We start from the raw sequence: 18669 nt of genomic DNA, 5'->3' as shown, positions 1-18669 counted from the left end.
CCTTCCTGTGAGCATTGGTATTTCCCTCTGAAGAATGACCCTCAACGTATCCACAGGTCATATCAAAATGTGTAATTTTTACCCCAAAACTTGCCCTCGATTTATACACAAGCTCAATTTATACATGAGTATATAGGAAAATTCTGAGTATAAATCCCAAGAAATACTACAAAACAAACTTTTAGGCTGAAAATGATACCATCTTTCAGTGAGCAGTATGTAAGTACATGTCAGTAAAATATGGGAGTTATGCTGGTAAACTGTTAAGACCACATATTTATTCCCAAGGAAAGAAAGCAACATTTTTCATTTCTTGCATACCAAAAAACAAATCAACAAAGAGAAGCACTTCTGTGCACACATCTGAAACTGGTAAGTATTCAACAAGAATTACACCAATTTCAGTTGTGGGTCAGCGAGCCAAAACCAGAAACTTTGAAGCAGAATTGCATACTACAGTATGCAGTAAATATGATGTCACGCATGGTATATAAATGAACAGTATACAATCACAGTCACTATTCCATTTTTAACACTGCTGAATCATGGAGAAACTCCTGAAACCAATTGCTGAGAAGACAGAAAACGAAAGCAGACAACATGTCCTAAACAACTCTCCAATATCCATTTGGAAACACAAAGCTCTGGTTTGGTTTGAATTTGAACCTAGATTCATCACATAACATTTAAGAGATTTAGAGCTACAACAGCTTGGTTAATCAGATTTTTTTTGTTATAAATTTTGTCTTCTATTTTGTATGTATGTATGTATTTTTCAGGCAACTGATACTGGCCTAAATTCAACGTAACACTAGCAGAGTGAAAATCTGTAGTACCCTGTTTCTCCTAAAATAAGACATCCCCAGAAAATAAGACCTAGTAGAGGTTTTGCTGAATTGCTAAATATAAGGCCTCCCCCGAAAGTAAGACCTAGCAAAGTTTTTGTTTGGAAGCATGCCCACCGAACAGAACACCAGAGCATGCAGGATTGGTAAAGGTACATACCATAAAGTGTTGCACATGGAAATATTGGTAGTAACAAGAAATTCTTTATGGGATTCACAATTTGTCTGGTTATGCTGGTTTATGATGACAACTATTGTACAGTATATAATAAATGTTCATTTTTTTGATCAACAATAAATGTGAAAAATAAGACATTCCCTGAAAATAAGACCTAGAGCATATTTGGGAGCAAAAATTAATATAAGACACTGTCTTATTTTCGGGAAAACACGGTAGCATAATTGCAATAGATTACACTGTTGTACTAACAATAGAGCAAGTAGCACCACAGACTTGTGATCTACAGCAACACTGGAGGCAAGTGATTACAAATGTAAACAATAAAATGCACATGCATGAATTCATGCCATTAATACAACTGCAGTACAACAGTAATAAATAGCAGACTGCAATTATATTTGTGTTTGGAACCTGCTTTATTTCACCAAAGCATGGTCATATGTAACCTCTATTTGAAATGACTATCAGGAAATATGATTATGATTAATCAACCTAGACTTAAATAATTAATGGAGAAAATAGCATTTCATAAGTAAATGCCTCATTTTATTATGTTAAACCCCAAATCATTAACATTCAAACAAAAAAATAATGCAATTGTTTATATTTATTAATCTGATCATGACACAATGTGATAAGTACACATAAAATTACTCCTATGATTTGGATGTGAGTATTATACAAAGAATACATACATATATTTCAACAATATAAGTAGTACCTTGCGTGCAATTGGTTCCTGGCTTTCCAGAAGTGTATACCAGCTAACAAGCTTGTTCCACCCTTCAGTTGGTAAAAGAATGTAGTCCAACTCATCAATGAGATGTTCTTTAAGAGACTGACAATCTCCATCTATAAGAAACAAAGTAGGATGTTATCTGCATATCTTCTGATGCTCCTTCCTCCAATTTTCATATCACCTTCTACAGAGATTAATACAACTGTGCAGTACATAATACATTCAACATACAAATTCAATAGATGGGGTAATAAAATGCAGCCTTTCTTGACCCCTTTGCCAAGTGGAAACCACTCTGTTCCTCTATATTCTATCAGTGCCCTCTTGTCCTGTGTGTAAACTGAACATGGGGATAATCAAATGCACACCCATTTCTTTAAGAGTGGGTCATATTTTTTCCAGATCTACTAATCAAAAACTTTGCTATAATCTATAAATCATGGTCTGATTATCTTCTAAAATTCTTTGGTGTGCAAAATTATCCAACATGTATTTATAATTTGATCTCTTGTGCCTCTTCTCCTCTGAACCCAGCTGGGACATCTGACATTTCTCACTCCATATATTGCAAAAGTCTGTTGGAGAATTTTGAGAGACATTTCACTTGCATGAAGTTTGAAATTTAAGAGACTTTGGGAATGATGGTAAAGTAGGGGTCCCTTCTTCTACTGATTAACAAAAGATGGGACCAGAGCCATTACATGGACAGTACCTATTCATAAGTTTCAGAATCTCTGATTTAAAGTGAGGAAACTATACAAATAAACAGAAATACAGAGAAACATCAGGATCTTTCATTTTTAAACATTCGTGAGTCATTGATTACCTTTAAGAAGTCCAGAATTGTCAATAGGACCAGGATAAACATTCTGATCTCCCATTTGATATTTGTCCCAGCTGTCAAATCCAACATACTTCTTCCACTGTTTGAACCAGCGACTATCCACTAAATACCTTAAAATAAGAGAATATCCAGGTTTTAGAGACCAATAGATAGGTGTACTGACTGCTCAAAATGCCAAATTGTTTCAGATTATGCCATTCAAGATGACAAAGAGGATTCCAAACTTGGCCTACACTATACTGCTATGCAGGCATACTCTGCTGTACGGATGTGAAAGAGGGAGGAATCAAAGGGAGAGAAAATATCAAAAGAGAGGACAGCAGCAATATTAACGAAAAGGATAACCCTGGAAAAAAGCAAAAAGAAGAAGAAAGAAAAGGGGAGAGGGGCAGTTAGGTTACTTGTTAAATTCTTCCTACCCAGGAAGCTGCCAAACACATGTGCCATGCCATATTTTTTTCTTGGCTTTCATTTACTGCACATCTTGCATGCCGCTGGTGCCAGCAGCAGGACTCTGCCCTCAGCAAGCTGGAGCTGGGCAGATGGAATGAAAGGTATCCTATTGCCACCTTCCAAGAAGACTTATTTGTCTCCCCCCCCCCCAAAAAAAAATCAGGGTGGTGTTATCTTTTTCATATGTGCAAAATGAACTCAAAAGAAAGCTCAAAAAAGAGATTCCACTTACAAAGGAGCTACCTGGCAAGACTTGTACATGTGCATGCATCCCAATGCAACTTTGCAAACAGCTGTGTGTTAGATAGGTTGGAGGAAGGTGGAAAGGGTTCTGCTATCGGGCAATGATGGAAAGTCATTGAGAATGGATCAATCTCTTTCTCATGCATGCATGCACACACACACAGTGCCACTTTTGCTCCTCCTCAGCTAATGGGGGAATTGGATGGTGGCAGCAGCAACTCAACCCAGACTGATGAACTGAACCTCCCTGGCAGGTAATGCCATGGCCAGAATGCATAACACTGGGTAAATGGCTGCTACAGAATCATTGAGAATAATTATCTGCATTGACCCAAAACAAATTTTAAAGCTAACTTTGGCACTAAAAATATCTTGGTCACACTTAAACAGGTGTTTAAAAACATATGTGTGAAACAATTGATGAACAGAAGATGAAGTAAGTGTTTCAGAACAGAGAAAACTCTCTACCTGATTTTGCTCACCTGCTATCTCTGTCTCTGTGGGGACAATCCACAAAAAGAGTACTTGTAGCCCACCATGTCCCAAATGATTGTGTACACTCCATTATAACCCACAATACACTCTTAGAAAGGCTATTCAATCTGGAAACTGGTTCCACTGGTTATCAGGGCAACCAATTCCAGAAAGGGTTCTTAAGGTCTTCTTTCTTGCCACACTGGCACCTGTGCTATAAGGTCCTATTGGGATTCAAACATATCTTTTGTGCTTTTCAAAACTTTTCTATGATACTGCCATGTGGAGGATGATTATGTCATGTCAGAAATATAGGAGATATTCAAATGACCTTGTTTGCTTGCCCCAGTTATTTAGACCTACTCTCAGCACTGAATGTAAACAGACGCATAGCAGCCCAGACCATTTAAGAATATTTTATTCTGTGCCTCTTGATGTTGAAAGGAAACTAAGTGGCTACAGCAATTAAAGCAGCACTCCAATTATGATTGGATCAATGCAATGTTGCTATGAGGTTATGCTACTCCCAGATAAATATAACAATATATTTCTTAGTGCAGCAGTGCTTCTCTGCATTGGTACACACAATCCCACGGTTTATCCTGTTCCTATAATAAAGTACACCCAACAGAGGTCAGGTCATGGGAAGTGGTGGGAGTAATTTACCCAAACACAAAACAAAAAGCTTTGGCTATCCTTCAAGGAGGGTCACCTGGCTAGTGTCAAGTGTTACAAGGCTAGTATCAAGTGAAGAGCTCTCCATTCTACAGCTCCCTCTTCCTCTTTTTAAAGAGTTTTACTTTGGAATTTTGACCTAGCTTTTCTTCTGTTAATTTTGTATTTTATTATATTCCTTTTTAAAAAAGCTATCCTGATACATTTTTGTCAGAATATTGCCAGAAAGAAAAAGAATTTATTTTAGAATATAGGGAAGGACAGTATGCTATAGGTATATGAACTAGAGAGACAAAAACACAGCATACCACAGCCACAGCAGAAACTTAGTACAATATGCAATCCATGCCTTTTTTTCATGTAAAACAAGAATATACATGCCAAAATAATGTGATACTACTGTGCTACGCTGGCCTTTGCCTGTACTATAACAAGGGATAGGACATGAGCATACAAATCCTTCCACCAAATGTTCCCATGTCTGTTAAAACTGAGTGAAAACTGAGTGAAAATCAGAATACAGGGATAATTTGGTAATATGACAGGTTAGCTTTCAGATCAACATCACCTTATAGCAAATCACAGATTATTTTTCACTTGCAATGCATTTAAAATGAAAAAACACATTTACAGTATCATGTATTAGGTTCACAATAGCTTACTATGACACAAGTGCTATCTGTCTTTATAGTCCCAACGGTAGTTCTAAACACTGTCACTCTACATACATAATAGAAATCGATAAAGTACCCTTGTGAACTTTGTATCAGATGGACACATGTGCCTGCAGATAAAAGTACTACTCGTTGCTTCTTCAGGATTCACTTCCGCTTGTCCACAATAAAACAAAAGCTATCATGCCTATTTTTGCTTAAGAAAGGTCAAGCAAGGCCAAAAATTCAACTCTTGGTTATTATTTGAGTTTTGATTAGTACTAATTCATTATTGTATGAGAATAAAGGCCTTTCACACTCCTGTTCAAGAGCACAATTAAATTTTTATCAGTAAGAGCCATGAAAATTTATTACAGAAAATTCTAGAGTGCTCTTAAAAATAACTGATTTCCAAATTAAAAATAATGAAATAAAAATTTCCATAAACAAGAAAAAAAATCCCTTCTACCCTTTGCAGCTTTCTAAAGGTATCTGTCTACAATAGGTAACTGTTGCTGCATAGTGTTAACAACATAAACATTATTAGCAAGATTGTTTTAAATGTCTGTGAGCAAACACATATCCATGGCACTGGGGACACTTTAGTATTCCTATGCAAGTAATGTATGTCTACTGCTGTTCAGGAGCAGGGCCGTAGTCAGAAATTTGGGGGGGGGGGGGTGTTTAAAACATTTTTTAAAGTGAATCATGAATCCATCACAAAAAGTAATTTAAATTATATGAGATGATTTATTCTATACGTTTATATAGACTTAATTAAATCAAATTTCTATTTTAGTTACAAAGTTTAAAGTCTAACCCCCCCCTCCCGAAAATGACTCTTAATTGGTAATTTAGTGGTTACATAAGAATACCAAACATCTGTTGGAAACACTTGAAAACTCTGTCAATACACTTTGACAGAAATCAGGCTCCATCGATAAAGTGCAAGTCCAGTTTGACCCCTTCCACACAGCTGAATAAAATCCCACATTATCTGCTTTGAACTAGAATATATGGCAGTGTGGACTCAGATATCCCAGTTCAAAGCAGATATTGTGGGATTTTCTGCCTTGATATTCTAGGTTATATGGCTGTGTGAAAGGCCCTTAGATGCCTGTTTTAATCCACAGGAAATACATATCCTGGCAAGGGAGTCTGTGGATTTTGCACTAATTGAGATTTCAATTGGTCATCAGAAAAAGTCTTGTTTATATAAAGTCCACAGTCTAACAATGACAGCGCTTCTTGTTTTTGCTCCTCCTCAATGGTTTCTTTGGCAGTGCTTGGATTAGATGAACCACTGGTATGCCTCAGTTTTCAGTTTCCTCAGTTTTCACCTGCAGTCTAGGTGTGCATATTCTGGGGTTTTAATCAGTACTAGTTGCAGTAATGGCTCTCAAACTGCTGCCTTCTTGGTCATGAAGATTTGGGTGTTTCTTTTTCCCCATGAATTTAAAAATGTTCATTTTCTTTGATAGACATTTAGGCATCTTCTGTTGGGAAATCCCTGCCAATGTATGCCAAGGGCAGAAACTGCCCAAACTGTAGGCATAGCGATGGGAACCCTATTATCCTATGGAAAAGGGGAGGAGAGTGGAGGGAGCAAGGAGGGAAAGGCCTAATTCCCCATTAGGAACCTGTCTCCTACCTCAAGCAGAAGCAAAGAGGACCATAAGGGGGGAAAGCAGCCTTAAGTAGCGTGCTGCTCCACCCCTGTCAACCACCCCCACCAAGTGTGGTCTCCTTCATGGGGGCCTTCAAATTCCCCCCTGCGCCTTAGGCTTTGCCTGCTAGCTGCAGGTGGGCCAACTTGGTTGCTTCCACTATATCAGCTATTGCAAGGATTGCAATGTAAATATGTGGAAAGGTAGGCAATGACGTTGTGAATAAATTGTCAAATTTTGGTTGAGATAGTGCTTGCAGTTCTGGAGGGTCTTACATTTTTTGATTCTCATAGACATATCATGGGGATTTGGTTAACCAGTCAAAATTCACGAGTACATCAGGGTTTATTTTACCTGAAATTTTTTTTGGGGGGGGGGACTCTACCTCACCCCCCATCCTGGCTACAGGCTTGTTCATGAGCGCCCACTGCCAATAATCTTCTGACCAACCATTCCCAAATGTAGAACAGAAAGGAACTACAGTAAAAAAAAACTGCCCTGTTTACTGAAGAAAACACTTATTGATTGTTCTTTGAACTATCTGACGTGGTGGATCAGCAATCTTGTCCCAACAATTGCCAGGGACTGCTACGATATTTGTGCCATATTATCATTACATTTGCAGTTTCCTGGAAACTCCCCACAGAATTACAGCCAATGGCTTGCAGACCAGCATGGGTAGATACACAGAGCACTGCTATAAATCAGAAGTACTCAAAAGTTATGACTATGGATCGAATTTTCATTGGGTACTGCTATGTGGCAAGTATCCAGGAAAGAAACAAACAGATGAAGCCAATGGGCAGAAATATAATGCCATTTTCGAGCACAATCAGGAAAAAGCCCAGCCACTCCATTTCATCAGCTAGCTTAGAAGCACTCACACAGATATCTGAAAATTAGTATATTCCATATCATTCATATGTGCTGTAGAAGTACAAGTGTTATTAATTCAAATGCCACATTCCCTATCTTCCAAATCACATTCTGAAGACTTGACATGATCTTCAGCCCTGGCTCTAACTTGTAATACAAGTTGAGCATCCCTTATCCACACTACCAAAATCCAAAATACTGAAAAATTCTGCACACAGGTGGATGAGAAAATTACATTTTTATTTCCAGTAGTTCAACATACATAAATTTTGCTTCGTGCACAAGATTTAAAATATATTGCACAAAATTAGCCTAAGGTGTATAAGAAACATTTAGAATTTCATGTTTAGACTTGGATCCTATCTCCAAGATCTCATGATGTACATATATGTAAATGCAGATACTTCGAAATCTAAAAGAAAACCCAACACACTTCTGTTTCCAAGTATTTTGGATAGGAAATGCTCAACTTTTATTAATAGTGGAACACATCGCAGAGTAGTGAGAAGTTAGAGTATCCCAAGTACAGCCCTCCACTCTGCAATCTGGGAAGAAGACATTGCACTGGCATGGCAAGTGTTTAAAGTTTAAAATTTTGAAGAACACAGAAGGTGGCAGAAAAAAAAGGGGGGAGGGTAGGATAAGAAAGAGAACAAGTCTGTTCAAGCTGCTAAGAAAATACAATAACTATCCTAAAGGTGAGCATTGTGATCTGGAAGAATGCAAGACATAACATTAAAACTCTCTTGTCATCATGCTACAAGGTAAATTCAGTGAAGTAACGGGAAAGGATACACTTTAATCTTTTCCCAAACTCCAGTAACTTTCCATTCATAAATGACAATATATTCTTCAGTTTAGTGGTTGACAGTCAAAAAGGCACAGAGCATAAAGCTTTCTGAGTAGGAAAGAAAAGGGTGTTTCTTCCACTCTATTTCACTTGATATTTCAATTTCCCAGCAAGTTTCAAAATGTTTACAGTACTATTATTCCATCTTGGGTGGATCCGTAAACATTTTGCATGTATATTTCAAGATTTTCTTGCATGTTCATACTGGTTTTAATATACATTCCAAATTCAAAATAATACATCTAGAAAGACATGTCACTCAATTATGACCAATATGATTTCCTAATTGTTGAACTGGAAACCTATTAAATCCTTCCCCTTTAAGATTTCACCAATTACCCTCCCCTCCCCCCATATATAGTCACACAATTCTATTTGCTAATATAAGGCTTCAGATTTGTGAATTGCCTTATATTTCCTTTAAAGACAAGTCTCAAGTTAAGATATTAGGAACACACCGATGTACCTGATAAGATTAGAAGCTTCTAAGAAGAAAATTATTATGGCTTGAATTCCAATACTATTTCAAGACTAAATATTACTTTACATTCACTCCTCCAGTATGCATTGCAGGATGTATTATTTTTGTACTACAGAGAGATGAGAACAGCAAATTGTGTAAGATTTGTTACATTTTTGAATGAGATGAGATACAATACTGGTTAGACCTGATTCAGACATAATACTGTCACTCTAACAAACTATTGCTGCCTTGCTCAAGAGGAAACTTCGGTTTTCTATGACATTTTAAACCTGGAAACTATGGTTTAATATTTCTCCAAATTCTGACTTTCAGAAAAGTGTGTGGGCAGGATTTAAACTTCTATTTTCCAGTTAAAACATCATGAAAAATTGATGTAACAAACCAATAGGTGTCCCCTCAAGCTGGACAGTGACAAACAAGGAAAAGAAGATAGGGTAAGGTTCAAGTTTGTTACCTGTTCAGTTCCTAATAACATATGAACTGAGCTTTAATGTCCATGAACTTTTGAATGCAGCATGTGTGGCAGATACACAGGACAGAAGTTCAGCCCGACTGTTAAAAAGAAAGTCATTTGCACTTCACAGGATAAAAAAGATGCAAGTTTTTAATGTTAAATGAGTGTTAAAGCTGAAAAATTCCTATGAAAACACTCAATCGACTTTCCAATCCTAAATTCACTTGTTAGAAGGATAAATCCCTTTGAAAACTATGGGATTTATGACCAGGCAGATATATTGTGTATAGGATTTTATTTTAATAAGACAGCAACAGTTTTTCAAAGACTCAGATGGTTCATATGTTTAAGAGTCCCAAAGAGAACCCTATGGATGGAAGTGGCTTCACACTGCAGCAAATCATGCGCTATTATGATTTGTGTGGTTTTGCCATTTATCAGAATTTTACATAGCTGGCCCCCAAGCCTTCTGATAAGCCTGCTTGAAACAATGATTCTGTAGCAGCTGTTTGTTGCTTTAACCTCCAGAATGTATGCTTTTCCATGTTTCAGAATTAAGCTTTTTATGGTCTCTATAAAGATGTATCTTACTCAATATATACTAACATGTTCTCCTTTTAAAGATGTAGTACACTGAGGTATAAAATTTCACATTGTAATTTCCATGTATTTAATAACATAATAAGAGCCCTGATGGATCAGAGCAAAGCCTAATGGAATTCAACATTCTGCTTCTTACCCTGGGAAATCCACAAACAGGCCATGAATGCCATAGCCTATTTTTACTTGTGTGTCCAACCAATTAAATATTTTAGAGGCACAGTGTTTGTGCTAACTTCATCAAAACTAGCTGCCACCTATTCTTTGCCTTATTTTTCATAAATTTTGTCTAATCGATTTCTACAGCTACCTAGGTTAGAGATCATGGTCATACCTTGTGGCAAGAAACTTCAGAGTTCAACTAAGCTGTGTGTTTAGAAATATTAACTTTTACTAGTTTTCTTCCACTTTCTTTACTTGATGACCCTGCGAGCTAATATTAAGAAGCAACATGGACACTTCTCACCATTTGTTTTATCCATGCCAAACACGCTTTCAGAAAGGATGATCCTTTTTCCTAATCCCTTGATCTTTCCCCACTCTCAGACAATGCTTCATCAACAATTAATTTGAACTAATAAGAAATTGAAAGCCAAGAAAAAGAGAGACAAATATTGGGGGAAAGGGACAAAGTTGACTGAAGCATCTCCTCCACCCCACCCCCCTCATTCTTATGGCCTTATCACACCATGGTGCTACAGCACTATTATTCAACATTAACTGCCATCATTATACTGTATGGAATCCTGCATATATAAAATTACCTTCAGGCTATGTATATAAGGTGTATATGAAACATCAATAGATTTCATGTTTAGATCTGGGACCTATCACTTAGAAATATCATTATAGTCCTATATGTGAATTCTGATATTTCAAAACAAAAACATAAACCCCACTAAATTCCCAATTACTTCTTGTCTTAGGCATTTTGACGTGCAACTGCACTGTAAAATGAACACATTTTCATATCATGGCTTCATGCTATATAATCCTGGGAGTTGTAGTTTGGTGAGGTACCAGCATTCCTTGGCACAGAAGGCTCAAGGCATTATAAAACTAAAGCTTCCATGCTTCCAATAGTATTGAGCCATAACAGTTCAAGTGGTGCCAAACTACATTAATTACACAGTGCATATGCATCCTAAGAAGTTAGCCTCAACTCATTTCAATGGAGATTGTGTGTGCCTTTAAGTTGACATGAATTTCCTAGGGTTTTCTTAGCGTGGCAGAAACCAAAATGCTACTGACTGAAAGATCCATGTAAATGTAAAGTTATGGGCCGCTATCAGGGAGTCCTTCTATCCTGTGGAATTAATGCAGTTTGACACCACTTTAACTGCCATGGCTCTATGTTATGGAATCATAGAAGCTGCAGCTTGGCGAGGCACCAGCACTTATTGGCAGAGAAGGCTGAGGCCTTGTAAGACTACAAATCCCCCAGTTCCTTAGCACTGCACCCAGAACTGGCCCAAGGTATTTTCAACTGTTAATCACAAAAAAAATTGCACCCCCCCCCCGCGCCGCGGGAGGCGTGGCTGCACAACGCGGGAGGCGGGGTGTGGCCATGTGACGCGGGAGGTGGGGCGTGGCCTCCCGCGCCGCGCGCCCTGGCCCTGCTACCCGCGTCACGCGCCCTGACCCTGCCTCTCGCGCTGAAGATGGGCCTAGCGCGGGCCAGAAGAAGAGGTAGGCCTTCCTGGAGAGCTCGCTTGCCACCGAACAGGCCTTCCTGTTCGGCAGCGAATGAGCCCGTGGTCCCCGCCGGGGGGAGGGCACCTCGACGGCGCCCCCGGGGACCGTGCGCCCAAAGCAGGGGCTTCAATGGCCTCCATGTTGGGCCGGGGCTGACTGCACCTTGGCAGTACAAGGCGTGTTGAAGTGCATTTACTCTACAATGTAGATACACACTAAGACACAATGACAGCCGAGAACTGAGCTATGGCAGTTAAAGTGGTGTCAGTGAAGACTTGTTAAAATTACAAATCTCATGGTTCCTCAGCATTGAGACCTATCAGTTCAAGTGGTGTTGAAGTACATTAATTCTACAATGCAAATACACCCTAAGCCAAGCATTAAGCCACAAATGTCAGAATGGTGTCAGGGAACACCTTACAAGACTACAAATCTCATAATTCCACTGCACTGAGCCTTGGCCGTTCAAGTGGTGTTGAAGTGCATTCATTCTACAACTCAGATACACACTAAGGCAAGCATTGAGCCAGGGCCATCAGAGTGGTGTCAGGGAAGTCCTTGCAAGACTACCTACACATCCCAGGATTCCATTGTATTGAACCTTGGCAATTCAAGTGGTGTTGAAGCGCATTCACTGACAATGCAGATACACCCTAAGCCAAGCATTGAGCCAGGGCAAGCAGAGTGGTGTGAGGGAAGACCTTGCATGATTACAAATCCCATGATTCCATTGCTTTGCGTCTTGGCCGTTCAAGTGGTGTTGAAGTGCATTCATTCCACAACGCAGATACACCCTAAGCCAGGGGTCCCCAAACTAAGGCCCGTGGGCCAGATGCGGCCCTCCAAGGTCATTTACCTGGCCCCTGTCGTACACTTTAGACTTAGGGTTGACCTAAGTCTACTTGGTCTTTGGCGGTCTCTTTGCTTACCTATGGTCTTATGAGATCGTCTAGATGGTCTTTGGAGGTCTCTTTGCTTACCTATGGTCTTATGAGATCGTCTAGATCAGGGGTCCCCAAACTAAGCCCTGTGGGCTGCATGTGGCCCTCCAAGGTCATTTACCTGGCCCCTGTCCTAAACTTTAGACCTAGGGCTGACCTAAGTCTGAAATGACTTGAAGGCACACAACAACAATCCTAATTTTTTACTATTTCATCATAGTCTGGCCCCCCAACAGTCTGAGGGACTGTGAATCGGCCCTCCACTTAAAAGGTTTGAGGACCCCAGCCCTAAGCCATGCTTTAGCCTAGTGCAGCGTTTTTCAACCAAGGGGTCTTGAGGGGGAGTTTCAGAGGGGTTGCCAAAGATCATCAGAAAACACATATTTCTAATGGTCATAGGAACCCCTTTGGCAGAGAAGGCTGAAGATCTCTCCGCTTGTCCTTTTCCTTTTTGGAAACAGACAGCGAATCGTCCCACCAAAAGCCCTCTCCTGCAAATTTGGTTCAATCCCATCGTTGGTGGAGTTCAGAATGCTTTTTGATTGTAGGTGAACTATAAATCCCAGCAACTACAACTCCCAAATGACAAAGGGCCCTTCCACACAGCCATATAACCCAGAATCAAGGCAAGAAATCCCACAATATCTGCTTTGAACTGCAATATATGGCAGTGTGGACACAGATAACCCAGTTCAAAGCAGATAATGTGGGATTTACTGCCTTGATATTATGGGTTATATGGTTGCGTGGAAGGGCCCAAAATCAATCCCTCCCCCAATCCCACCAATATTCAAATTTGGGCGTATCAGGTATTTGTGCCAAATTTGGTCCAGTGAATGAAAATACATCCTGCATATCAGATACAGTAGAGTCTCACTTATCCAACATAAACGGGCCGGTAGAACATTGGATAAGCAAATACGTTGGATAATATGGAGGGATTAAGGAAAAGCCTATTAAACATCAAATTAGGTTATGATTTTACAAATTAAGCACCAAAACATCATGTCATACAACAAATTTGACAGAAAAAGTAGTTCAATACGCAGTAATGCTATGTAGTAATTACTGTTTTTACGAATTTAGCACCAAAATATCACGATGTATTGAAAACATTGACTACAAAAATGTGTTGGATAATCCAGAACGTTGGATAAGTGAGACTCTAGTGTACTAACATTAGTAAAGGTAAAGGTTTCCCCTGATGTTAAGTCCAGTCATGTCTGACTCTGGGGGTTGGTGCTCATCTCCATTTCTAAGCCGAAGAGCCGGCATTGTCCGTAGACACCTCCAAGGTCATGTGGCTGGCATGACTGCATGGAGCACCGTTACCTTCCCGACGGAGCGGTACCTTTTGATCTACTCACATGTTTTTGAACTGCTAGGTTGGCAGGAGCTGGAGCTAACTGCGGCCGCTCACGCCGCTCCCGGGGTTTGAACCTGGGACCTTTCGATCTCCAGCTCAGTGCTTTAACGCACTTTGCCACTGGGACTCGTACTAACATTACGAATCATAAAAAATAGCAGAATTTCAGTCACGAAGTAGTAAAGAAAATAATTTTATGGTTGGGACTGACCACAACATGAGTAACTGTATTCAAGGGTCAGGGCATTAGGAAGGTTGAGAACTACTGGCCTAGTGTGATGAGACACAATGACAGAGAAGGCTGGAGGCCTTGTAAGACTACAAATCCCATGGTTCCTTAGCATTGAGCCTTGGCAGTACAAGTGGTGTTGAAGAGCGTTCACTCTACAGTGGAGATGCCCCCTAAGACACAATGACAGCCGAGCCCTGAGCCATGGCAGTTAGTTACATGGGTGTCGAACTGCATTCCTTCTCCATCCTTGGATGAGATGAGGGCTACTCCGCCAGGGCCCTTTCCGGCAACAGAGGCCTCAACGCGGAAGCTCCTTGTGGGAGGGGAGGCTGCGGCTGAGAAGCCTTGCCCAGAAAACACACACACACCTACACACAAACACAACACACGCATTTCCTCACGCCACCCGTTGGAAGCAATGGGGGGAGCCAGGCCCCCTGAGAGAGGGGGAGGGGAAAGGGGAGCCCCAAAGCCTCCACCTGGCGGCAAGGTAAGCCCTTTCCCTCAGAGAAGGGAGGGAATGAGGCGGCAGTGCTTCCCTCAGCGACCAGGAAAAGGCAGCAGGAGCCGCGCGCACCTGTCTGTCACTCAGGAGGGCCCTCCAGCCCTCCCTCTCCCTCAGCCTCACCAGGTGTCGCCTTTGCGGAGCGCCGTTTTCAGCAGCGCCGTGATGTCCGAGCGCTGGGTCTCCAGGTCCGCCGCGCCTCCCTCCGCCATGTCTCCCAGCCCCGCGGCGCCGGCGGCGGCGGCGAAAGTGACGGCAGCAGAGGAAGAGGCGGCGGTGACAGGCGCGGCGGCGGCGGCAGGAGCGGGCCGCGCTGCATGCTGGGAGTGACGCCGCGCGGCGACCGGGGAAACGCCCTCCACGACCCCCTCCCACTTCGGCAACCCCATGGATGGGCGCGAGGGAAAGGGGAGGGGGAGGAGGGGCGAGGCCTCGCGCAGGGTCTGCAAGAGAGAGAGAGAGAGAGAGAGAGAGAGCGACCCTAGGCGGCCCGGAGGACTGCGCCTCCCTCTGCGGGGCACGCATGCGCCGTTGGCACTGCTGGGTTTAGGAGCGGCCGGGAGAGAGAGGAGGGGGAAGAAGAGTTAAAAATGGCAGCGCTCTGTGGGAGAAGGAAGGCGGCACTAATTGCGGATCCTGTCCTGGAAAACAAGGGTTCTCCAACTGATTTTATTTTTTTATATACTTATTTATTTATTTACTGCATTTATACCCAGCCCTCCCAGAAAACTCACCACAACCCAGTGATTCTGAGCATGAAAGCCTTCGAGAACACATTTCTGCTTAAAACTGGATTATATGAGTCTGCACTGCCAGATAATCTGGGATAAGCAGAAAACCTAGGATCAGATCCTGGGATATAGAGCCTGTCTGGAAAGGCCCTAAGGCTCCACCAAACACACAAAAAAGCAAACCAAAAGACGCAGTACAAGCAAGCATTCTACAAAGTAGACTACTACAATATATATTCTGGGTTACTGTGAGTTTTCCGGGCTGTATGGTCCTGTTCCAGAAGCATTCTTTCCTGACGTTTCGCCTGCATCTATGGCAGGTATCCTCAGAGGTTGTGAGGTATATTGGAAACTAGTCAAGTGGGATTTATATATCAGTGAAAGGTCCAGGGTGGAAAAAGGAAGTCTTGTCTGTTGGAGGCAGGTGAGAATGTTTCAGTTGGTCACCTTGATTAGCATTGAATGGCCTTGCAGCCATGGAAATAAAATTTGGCTACCAGTATTTTAAAAACTCTAAAATCAGAATAGTAACTAAAGAACAGCACTAAAAAAACAGGAATTTCAGACATGAAACAAGGGCCAGCTAACACCTACCATCAAAGGATTCCCCCAGGCAGTTAGCAGCCAGATCTTGAAGCTGAAAGGCTATTCAATGCTAATCAAGGTGGCCAATTGAAACATTCACACTTGCCTCAAGCAGACAAGAGTTCTCCCACCCTGGACGTTCCACAGATATATAAACCCCACGCAACTAGTTTCCAATATACCTCATTACCTCAGAGGATGTGTGCCATAGATGCAGGCAAAATGTCAGGAGAGAATTCTTCTGGAACATGGCCATACAGCCCGAAAAACTCACAGCAACCCAGTGATTCTGGACATGAAAGCCTTCGACAACACATGCCAGGATCTGATCCCAAGTTTTCTGCTTTGTACTGGATTATATGAGTCAGCACTGCCAGATAATCTGGGATAAACTGAAAACCTGAGATCACATCTTGGGATATAGGGCCTTTCTGGAAGGGCCCTAAGACTCTACCAAATACACATAAAAAGCAAACCAAAAGACATAGTACAAACAAGCATGCTACAAAGTAAACCACTACAATATATATTCTACAAAATAAAGTATTACAACCCTGTATATTCTACAAGCCAACAACAATGATATACTGGTACCACAAAATGAATTAGTACTAAAATATATGTTCTACAATTGGTTCCCACCCTTTTTTTTGACTAGGGAAATGATTTTTTTTGTTAGCAAGGACCACAAGGCTCAAGAATAATAAACTGTTGATCAAAAAATAAACTTAAAACTTTTTGCATATTGATTAAACTTAAAAGTAACATGAATTAAGAGTACTATTATAATATAAAAAATAACATTTTTAAATAGAAAATAAAATTCTGTTTGCATCAATGTGATTTCTGAGCTTGCATCTTTACAAGTTGGGTAATTCTGTGACTAATTTTGCTCAAAGCTGCCATTTGTCCACCCGTCTTCCCAGGAGATTTGCAGGATTTTTCAAAGGTAACACTGATGAAATCGTTCCATAAGTCAAATGTGACGTCTGTAGACAGTCCATGTTTTGCAGGAGTATAACAGGGTTGGGAGGATATTAGCTTTATAAACAAGCATCTTGATATCCCTATGAATGTCCTAATCCTCAAACACTCTCTACTTCATTTGGAAAAATGCTGGACTCGCAGCATATTAGGGTTATATTTCAGTGTCAATTTTGATTTTTGTGGAGAGGTGGCTGACAAGATGGCGGAAATGGTCAACATTTTCTAATGTTACACCATTAAGCTGTATTTCTTAGCCACCTTGAGTCTTTGGGAGAGATAATGTGCGGTATAAGTAAATACAGTATAACAATAAATATTTCTGGCATTGCAGATGGATTGGCTGATGCCTGCTGAAAGAGCACTTTGATTTTCTTGGTGTTCAGTGAGAGACCAAGCTTTTCGTATGCTTCTGCAAAAGGTGTTTAGAATGGCTTGTAGGTCTTCTTCTGAATGAGCACAGACTATATTATCATCAGCATATTGAACTTCTATAACAAATGTTGTGACCTTGGTTTTGGCTTTCAGTCTACTGAGGTTAAATAGTTTGCCATCTGTCCGACAGTGTGGATTGGTCCTAACCATTTCCCCTTCAGGGAGAGAGGGGAGGAAAATTGGAGAATCACAGGCACTCACTCAAGTAGTGATATTGGGATCCATTGTTGGGTTTTTCTTGTCAATGAAAAGGTGTGCCTCACCAACAATTTAAGTATAAAGCAGCAATGGGAGAGACAGAATAACATGTGGTCAGTATCAGTTACAGATGCTATTATCCTAATGCAATTGCAATGTACCATGCTTTTGTGATAAAGTCCTGAGAAAGATGGATTATATCCAGAGGAGGATATCTGAGATGGGCAAAAGGTCTATGACAGATCCCTTTACTCAGGCTGATCCCACAACCACAACCTCTAGGAATCCTGTCATTCACCTTGCCTTTGTTCCTCCAATTATTCCCTTGCTATTTTTGGTTCTAATCTTCAGGGTGACCACTATAAATGTGGACTTGTAGCTGTGTTATAGGGTGGGTTTGTTATACATGACCTGACTCCTAATCATGCTTGAAAGATAGTCAAAGATAGGTTTAAAACAAAAATAAGAACTGGTTTATTGAACAATTTATTCCTTAGAACCCCCAGTATCCTAGGTAGTTCTCTCTTTTTCATCTTATCCAAACCACTGTCTTTATCATCTCAAACTCCTGCCTATGTCATCTCAACACCTTGTCGGCTTCAAACCCTGTTTGAATCTCCTCAGAGGCAAGCCTTTACCTTTTGATACATTCTGTTCCCCTGCAGCACTTCTTCTCAGACTCCCTGAGCCATAATTGACTGCTTTGAAGCTAAGTATGTCTAGTGCTTACTTCCTTCAAGCCCTATAAGGAACTGGTATGTTTAGCCTGGAGAAAAGATCAACAGTACCATACACTCCTGAATAGGAGTTGCCAAGCATTATCCAAAAGCATCTGCAGAGAACCTAACTGTAATTTTTCATAGGCATTTACAAGATTTTAGTTGTGGAGGACCAAGTTCTTATTTGAGTAAGTAATTGTATGGAAGATATATTCTGCTTTAACATGTACAGTCTGATGA

At 40.8% G+C, this 18669-nt stretch overlaps 1 protein-coding gene across 4 annotated transcripts in view; it reads right to left on the bottom strand.

Moving 5' to 3' along the window:
* Positions 1-15263, bottom strand: part of usp15 (ubiquitin specific peptidase 15) — a 64861-nt gene extending 49598 nt beyond the window's left edge. Inside the window, exons 1-3 of one of the 4 annotated variants that reach the window (XM_062982549.1) lie at positions 14901-15263; positions 2592-2719; positions 1748-1878 (exon numbers count right to left, since the gene is read on the bottom strand). In XM_062982549.1, coding sequence (XP_062838619.1) covers positions 1748-1878; positions 2592-2719; positions 14901-15166 — 525 coding nt within the window. In that variant the 5' untranslated portion in view covers positions 15167-15263. The remainder of the gene's footprint in view (positions 1-1747; positions 1879-2591; positions 2720-14900) is intronic. The other 3 variants (XM_062982545.1, XM_003221181.4, XM_003221182.4) reach the window with 3 other exon arrangements.
* Between the last annotated feature and the right edge of the window lie 3406 nt (positions 15264-18669).

Source organism: Anolis carolinensis, chromosome 5 (assembly GCF_035594765.1).
Source record: "Anolis carolinensis isolate JA03-04 chromosome 5, rAnoCar3.1.pri, whole genome shotgun sequence".
In the NCBI taxonomy this organism is placed as follows: Eukaryota; Metazoa; Chordata; class Lepidosauria; order Squamata; family Dactyloidae; genus Anolis; species Anolis carolinensis.
The sequence above is the reverse complement of the archived record's forward strand: the minus strand, read 5'-3'. Positions and strand labels throughout refer to the sequence as shown.